The sequence below is a fragment of the Coffea arabica genome, chromosome 1e (assembly GCF_036785885.1).
Source record: "Coffea arabica cultivar ET-39 chromosome 1e, Coffea Arabica ET-39 HiFi, whole genome shotgun sequence".
Lineage (NCBI taxonomy): Eukaryota > Viridiplantae > Streptophyta > Magnoliopsida > Gentianales > Rubiaceae > Coffea > Coffea arabica.
In genome coordinates, this window is record NC_092311.1 from 29,470,405 (window position 1) to 29,479,278 (window position 8,874).

Consider the following 8,874-nt stretch of genomic DNA (forward strand, 5'->3'; position numbering starts at 1 on the left):
GCTGAAAGTCCTACTCCAGCTCCAGCTCCAGCTCCTAGCTCGGCAGATTCAGGAGGAAAAGAGCCAAAGAAGCGAGGTCCATACAAGAAAAGATCTACAGTTTGGTCACACTTCAAAGAAGTTGTTGAGGGTAAGATTAGATATGGTGAATGCCTTTTTTGCGAGAAACGCATAGCTGCTGATGGTAGGACTAATGGTACAACTGGTTTGAGAAATCATATAACCAGATGTCCTAAGAATCCTAACAACAAATACACTAATCAAGCTACATTGTGTTTTGGGGAAACTGAAACAGGGGATGGGGAAACCAAGGCTGCACTTTTATCATGGAAATTTGATGCTGAGATAATTAGGAAGAAAATTGCTTATATGGTGATTGTCGATGAGTTGCCTTTTAAACATGTTGAAGGCATTGGATTTAAAGAAGTGATGCGTGCTGCTTGTCCTCAATTTAGAATGCCTTCTAGATGGACGGTCTCTAGGGATTGTTATCAACTTTATTTGGATGAAAGAACAAGATTGAAAAAGTTGCTTAGGCACAATTCTAGTAGAATCTGTCTCACAACAGATTCTTGGACTTCAATTCAAAGAATTAATTATATGTGCCTTACAGCTCATTTTATTGATAATGACTGGAATTTAAAAAAAAAGGTTATAAGTTTTGTTCCAATTTCTAGTCATAAGGGTGTTGATGTTGGGCAAGCTGTAGAGAAATGTCTACTTGAGTGGGGAATTGATGATATTTTTACAGTTACTGTTGACAATGCTAGCTCAAATGACACTGCAGTTAATTATTTGAGGGGAAAAATTGTTAATTGGGGAAAATCTGTTTTGGAGGGAAAGTGGCTTCATGTTAGGTGTGTTGCTCATATAATAAATTTGGTGGTTAATGATGGTTTGAAAAAGCTTGGAAACTCTATTGATTCTATTCGTGCAGCTGTGAGGTATGTAAGACAATCACCTGCTAGGTTGAAAAGGTTTAGAGAGTGTGCTACAGCTGAAAAAATAGAATCACAGAAATTGTTGTGTTTGGATTGTCCTACTAGGTGGAATTCCACCTATTTGATGTTGGATGTAGCTCAATTATATGAGCGAGCTTTTGATAGGTTCGCACTAGAGGATCCTTACATGATTAAAGAACTTGAGTCTGTACCAACATCAACTGATTGGAGGAAAGCAAGATATCTTATTCAGTTTTTAGAAAATTTTTATGAATTGACTTTGAAGGTCTCTGGGTCTAAGTATGTCACTTGCAATACCTTTTTTCAAGACATTAGTGGCATGAATGCAGTCTTGAACAACATGATGGAAAGTGATAACCAAGAAATGGCTCACATGGCATTCGGAATGAAAGAAAAGTATGATAAGTATTGGGGACAAATAGAAAAAATGAATATGCTTATTTTTGTTGCCCCCATTCTTGATCCACGTATTAAATTTGAGTATGTGGAGTTTGTACTTTTGAAAATGTATGGTCCGTATGATGGTGCAAACATAGCTTCATTTGCAAAAGAAGCTTTAGTGCAACTGTTTTCTGAGTACAAAAAACTCAGCTCCCCTCCTGAAGTCAATGCCTCAGCTTCTTCGAGTAAATCTGGAGCAGTAGATAAAGGTGCAATGGCTGGTGATATGGATGCTGGAAAACGTATCCAACACAAGTACAAAGAGGAGTTTAAAAAGAGAAAAATAGAAGCTGGGGGCAAGGATTCAAAAACTGAATTGGATAAATATCTTGGTGAGGACTGTGAAGATGAAGAAGATGACTTCAACATTTTGACATGGTGGAAGGTGAATAGTCCTAGATTCCCTGTTCTCTCTAAACTAGCTCGTGATGTGTTGGCTGTGCCGGTATCCACAGTTGCTTCCGAAGCTGCTTTTAGCACGGGTGGAAGAGTCCTTGATCCATTTAGGAGTTCTTTAACTCCTAAAATAGTGCAAGCTCTGATTTGCACTCAAGATTGGCTTCGGCCATCGGATTCTAAATTGAATGTGGAAGAAGAATTGGAGGATCTTGAAGCTTTAGAATCTGGTAACATATTTCTTATCTATTGTATATGCTGATTATTGTAAAATTTCATTTCTCTATTGTTTTAAAGTAACTACTATATTTCATTTTTATGTTTTGTTGCAGGCTTGACTAATGGAGGTGCTGAAACTTCAATCACTCTTTAAAGATAATAGAAGTCTGGAACTAAATTATGTTGCAGTCAGTTTTCAGATTTTGATTTCTGATTTCTGGTTTCTGCATTCAGTTCATTGTGACTTGTGAAATGTGAACTTGAAAAATGTCTGTTAGTGTTACTTTGAATAACTTGTCGTTGTATTGTCTATTGGCAGTTGGTACTTGGTACTCCAGATTTGTATTTGATGGATTTTGGCATTTGTAATGTGTGTGTAATAATTTGGATGTTGATTTCCTTTGAATTGGTGTTGTAGGCTTGTAGCCTGTAAGTTTGCAATTAGAATTAGTTTGCAATTAGCCTCATAGCCTGTAAATTGTACGGAAGCAGCGTTGCAAACTTAAGCTGATAACAGGCTTTTTTTTTTTTATTTTTTAAATAGATAAATTCGGTTTAACCGAATTCATTACCGTTTTCAAATTTGAAATCGGTTTCGGATGAATTCGGTTATGCCCCAATTCGGAATTGAAAAAGGTTTAAAATTTTACAGGTAGAATAACCGAATTCACCGAATTCAGTGCACCGAATTACCGAATATGCACCGAATGCTCACCCCTACAAGGAAGGTTTGTTCCGTGGGTCAAAGAAATTTGAATGTCAATTCAAATTTTATATTTTAATTTCTTTTCCATCTCCTCGAGTTAATCCAGACTATCAACATGTGGACCCCTTATCCACTATCCACGTGTCCGCCCCGAACGTCTTTGTAATATTATAAAACATTCGGAAGAGAAGGGATTATATAAGCCAATCCATTCTACTTGATTGTAGGGATAGTTTCCATTGAATTGGGTGATATCATCAGGTTGGGTTGATCATTAAAATGCCTAGAACACCTTCTTCCTTCCTCATCAATGCCAAGAACATTTTCTTCACTTATCATAGATGTATTCTCATTAAACAAAAATCAAGTTTTAGATTTTATTAGGCATCTCCAGTTCCCTATTTCGCCTGTTTATATTAGAGTTGCTCAAGAAACCCACCAAGATGGGTTTTCTTATCTCCAATGCCTATTCCAGTTCGTAGGTAAATATATTTATATATATATTAATTTTTTCTACACTGATAGTGTATATACTTTCAGCGTTGAATGTATGACAACTATGTAAAATTTGAATTTCAAATTCAACTTTTGCACATATATCAGAAAACCAATAGTAGTAGTGTATATGTAATTAGTGTATGTAAGATTTACTCTCTATATACCCGCACTAGTAACAGTTTATGTACTTTGCATGTGATTATATTAATCAAAATCTAACATCTCTTAGATATAATTTTTTTTCTGAAATTTGATTTTTACTTCATAATAAAATATTTTATATTCTCAATTTCTTTAACCAATTATCATTACAAAGACTATCTAGATTTGAACTTTTGATCTATTAATTTTTGAATTTAATATGAGATTTTTTTTTTTAATTTCTTTTAACTTTTTGGTAAATCATGGATTCCACTTTGATAAACAATTCTTAGTATGGTCATGTTTCACCAAAATTGTTGTATACTAGCAATATTTTAACTATTAAAAATCATAAATATTATATTTTGAATGTAGTACGAAGAATGCTGTTAAACAAAAAAAATATGTACACATGTGAAGTGTGAACCTAGCAAATAGAATTTATACTTATTAGTAAAGTAAAAACTTAGACCATAAAATCAATTTTTTGGAAGGGTATTAGAGTAAATGAAATGGCCTATTAGATTTTGTCATTCTAATTGTTTTCACCACGCTCGCACCTTCCTTTACTCCTGACAAGCTCGTTTACTAGCCAGAGTTTTAATGCTCCTTTTTTTAACTTGAAAATAAAACCCTGGGTTAAGTTTTTGATGAAATCCACAAATTTTAACAAATAAAAAAATTTGTATAAACATTTGAATGTTATTTGCAATAACATTTTGAATCTAATTCTTTTCTTGGTAAGACAAACGAAATGCAATTGTACAATTAGAATGAATTAATTATTTAAGAACAAAATACATGAACCATGCTCATATCCAAATTCACATGAATATTTAATTATTCTACTTCATATCTTCTCGGTTGAACTTTTCAATTTTTTTTTATGAATTTGAATTGAATAATGCATGGTGCATTGTTGAATTTGGATTGTTTACATTTTTTCTAAGTGTTATTGAGGTTAATAAAAAATGTAAATGATTTATAGTACTCAATCATCTTAGATTGGTTATTTAGTTGTCAATTGAAATTCAATTGATAGAAATAGCTGGATTCTTTTATTTTTGCTATTGATTTTGTATTTCTTCATATTGATAAGCAGCATATAACTATGCATCTATCTCATGATATTCATATTAAGATTCTCCAAATGAATATGGACACTTTTCTTCTTATATCTTTCTCTTTTGTTCTAAAAACATCTATTTTTTGACACTGACATTTTTTATAATCTTAAAATTATGGCTAATGCAATTAGTCACACTATTTCGAGTAAGAAATTGCTTCAGATAAGAAACTTTGACACACATAAGTATTGGAAATGGAGTGCACGAGTTGCTAAATAGTTTTAACAGGTAGTTTTTCATTTTAATTACCAACATTATTGAGATTTAGTCATTTGGAATGTTTCATACTTTTAATTACTACCACAATTAAAATGCAATAAATCTTATTGAAAGAACCAAGAGGCACGGAGTGTAATATAGGCACAATAAAAAGTAAGATCAAAGAGTGCTTACACTCTACAATGTCAAGACTCATACTTTTAATGTGTGTATGTATACATATATACTAGTAATATCACACGTTCTTTGCATGTGATTATATATATTTTTTATTTTTTTATTTTTTTGTACTAAAGTACTTTACAAAATTAATGTTGATTATTAATACCATAGTATTTTTTCTTTCTACTAGTTATGGAGTATATGTCATCTCCCTGTACACAAAGAAAGTATGGTAAATTATGATATAGTATTCTTGTCAAAATATACGAAGCAAAATTTGTGAAGTTACAGTTTCTCTGTCTAGCTTTCAAGAACGATAATCAATGGTGTAACTATTTTTGGGTAGAGATCGCATATCTTGTGCCAAAATATAAAACAAAATTTATTGAGTTACAATTTATAAATCTAGCCTTCAGAAGTGATACCAATATAACATTGAGACGATGAAACTACTATTATACGAGGATAACAGTAATATGAGTAATACATTAGAACAATAGAGAGAGTAATATGGGATATTTTAAAGTGAGGAAATGTAAATGATAAACACATGATAAATTTAGAGAGAACCACACTTAGCAAATTTTGTATCATAAGCATATGGGTCTAGCTTTCAAGAACAATAATCAATGGTGTAACTATTTTTGGGTAGAGATCGCATATCTTGTGTGCCAAAATATAAAACAAAATTTGTTGAGTTACAATTTATAAATCTAGCCTTCAGAAGTGATACCAATATAACATTGAGACGATGAAACTACTATTATATGAGGATAACAGTAATATGAGTAGTACATTAGAACAATAGAGAGAGTAATATGGGATATTTTAAAGTGAGGAAATGTAAATGATAAACACATGATAGATAAATTTAGAGAGAACCACACTTAGCAAATTTTGTATCATAAGCATATGGAGTCATGGTCATATAGTTTACACCACTCTTCATATGCTTACATTCACCAAAGTTTCTAGTTATGATTTTGGTCCATTATTTTTTAATGCATTTTGATCTAGCAATTCTACATCTAAATGACTTCTTAAAGATTTCTTAGTTTACCAAAAATGACATTGTGGATATTTCTTAGATAACAAATTACTACTAAATTTTACACACAAGACAGTTTAGATAGCTAAAGTTAAGAGTATGTTTCATTCTAATCTTTTTTCCCTTCTTCTTTACCTCCTCCGTTGGAGATGGCTTCTATCTTTTTTCCCTTCTTCTTGTTTCATTCTAATCTCACCAAACAATTAAACACAAGCAACTTAGCCTTCTTTATATTAAAGGCACTCTAACGTTCTTTTTGGTGTCATTTAAGTTGTCCTTTTCATTATTTTGATTGATTTGTTTGTTCACTTTATGTCATTTGATTATTGGTTTTCAGTTTTAGGGATCTTTTTTGAGTTTGTTTGCCTGCTCTTAACAATGGATTTTAATTGTTTCATTATGCTATTTCAGTTATAGATAACTTTTGTATTCACCAATTAACATGACTGGTATTCATTTATTCGTCATGATTAAAATGGTTATAATCACTTTATCCTCTTAACGTTTGGCGTCATTACCAATTTTTCCCTTAACATTATTTTTTAGTCATTTTACTCCCAAAACTAATGGTCAAACTTAACGGAGTTTATTAATTCAAGTGATAAGACATGTTTAACTTTTAAAATTATTATCATTTTATCCCCATAAACTATAACCTTATTATCAATTTACCCCCTAGACGTATTTTTTAGGCAATTTATCCCACCATTAAACCAACTTAATAAGTTGAAAAACTTTGGAAGATAGTACCCACTTTTTTGTATAATAAAAAAATAAAAACTCTAGAGTAGCTCTTCTCCTCCTTTTTAGTATCAAGAAAGAAGTCAAAACATTAATCTCTTTCTTTTTGGCAATCTTATTAATATTGAAAAAATAGAAAAATAGGGAAGGAAGAGAGATAGCTCAATTCTTTTTTTAATACAAACAAGAAAGAATTCAATATGTTTATTATTTTAAAATTACTTTAGTTTTCTGTTTATTACCCAATTCCAGTCCCGAGAACATTAAAATAATACGATAATATTAGATTTCTTATTTTCTTTCTTTGTAAAATCTAATTTTCTATTTTCTTCTGTCCTATCTCCTTTTCTTTTCCAAGTATTAGTAAGTGTGTAAAAAGAAATTTGATAAAACCCTTTTATATTTATGATTTTGGAATCTTAGAGTGAATAAAAGGAAGAATAATTATTCCAACTTTTTTATTTAATTATATAAAAAAAGGTAAATACATTAAACATTTTTTAACATACTTTTTAGATTAACGATAGGGTAAAATATTTAGAGAGTAAAGCGATTATGAAACTATAATTTAAAGGGATAAAGTGATAATAACAATATAGTAATGCTATAAAATAAAAGGGTATTTTTATCAAAAATTTATTAACATACTGAGTTGAATTACCTATGGGGCGAAGTGGCTAAAAGATAACATTAAGGAGTAAATTAATAGTAATGATATAGTTTAAGGGGGTAAAATAATAATAACCCTTATTAAAATGCATTGCAATTATTCTGTGGAGGGTAGTTTAGGTACTACAAAAAATAAGACACAATTCTGCTTACATTGCTTACACTGCTTGTAAAGCACAAGTAAGGACTCATGTGTTCTAAGAGCAAATTTTTTTTAGTAAAGATAATAGTATTTGTATTAAATAAAATATATACACAAAGTAAAGTTTGAAGTGTACTGCAATGGTAGTCAAAGAGTTTTATATTTAGATGTTTTATATTAATAACCATCAATATTTATCATAATTTAAATTTGATGTTACACTTTCGTAAATATTATCATAATTTAAATATAATGAGTGTGATTAATAGTCGAAAGTAGTTTGGGTATAGGAAAAGTCTGAAGTAACGATAGTTATGGTAACGAAACTATTTTTACCTGATATAACAGGTAAAAATACTTTTAGCGACCATTTGATTACCTGTTGTACTGGTCATCTAAATGAAATAGTTCCTAAAATTTTGGTTAGTAAGTTTTGCATAAAAAATAGTAAGTGAACTCGATATATTAGTAACTTTTATGTCTCAAAAAGTAAACTTGAATAAATATGGAACTAACTTTATTTTTTTGAAGTAAAATACTACTCTATATCTGAAACTTAGTTTTTGGAGAGTAAGTTTAGTTCAATTAATAGTAAGTTTTTATAGATTAATAGTAAATATTGTTGATAGAATAGTAAATTTGGTTAATCATCAAAACTTAATAGTTTGTGGCATAAATTTACTATTTTACTTAAAGAAACTTACAATTGTACGTATTATTTATAAATGTTATGTGGTTGAAGCATTTAAATACTACTCTATATCTGAAACTTAGTTTTTGGAGAGTAAGTTTAGTTCAATTAATAGTAAGTTTTTATAGATTAATAGTAAATATTGTTGATAGAATAGTAAATTTGGTTAATCATCAAAACTTAATAGTTTGTGGCATAAATTTACTATTTTACTTAAAGAAACTTACAATTGTACGTATTATTTATAAATGTTATGTGGTTGAAGCATTTTAAATATTCCATGAAACCTTTTTTTTTTTGCATATGACCTTATGAAATATGTAAGAATAATTTGTCATATTTTAAATTTTTAATTATGGGAAAATAAACAACTAAGTTCCCAAAATATTTCACTTTTATTGTTTAAAAAATCTAAACTTGTTGGTTAAATTTAAAATAATTCTATTGTCAAAAATAGTTTTTCTCAAATTAACTTTCATGATTAGATGTGAGATACAAATATGCTAAAATTTCCCTCATACATATGTAATGGATATTTCAGACTTTTAGTAAAAAAAAAAAAATCTTGTTGTTAAAATAACATATATCATAGTGTACTAATTATTTTAGGACCATTTTATAGGTGAACTAAATTTAATTTAAATTATACAATAGATTATACATGCATGTGATTTTCATTTATAATTATTGGATCCTATTCTTATGAACAATC

The 8,874-nt window shown here is 29.7% G+C and overlaps 1 protein-coding gene across 1 annotated transcript; it reads left to right on the top strand.

Moving 5' to 3' along the window:
* Positions 1 to 1,457: 1,457 nt before the first annotated feature.
* LOC140009086 (zinc finger BED domain-containing protein DAYSLEEPER-like) lies at positions 1,458 to 2,424 on the top strand. The gene is made up of 2 exons (XM_072054063.1): positions 1,458 to 2,029; positions 2,132 to 2,424. The coding sequence occupies exons 1-2, from the start codon at positions 1,468 to 1,470 to the stop codon at positions 2,170 to 2,172; spliced, it is 603 nt and encodes a 200-aa protein (XP_071910164.1). The 5' UTR covers positions 1,458 to 1,467; the 3' UTR covers positions 2,173 to 2,424.
* The last annotated feature ends 6,450 nt before the right edge of the window (positions 2,425 to 8,874 follow it).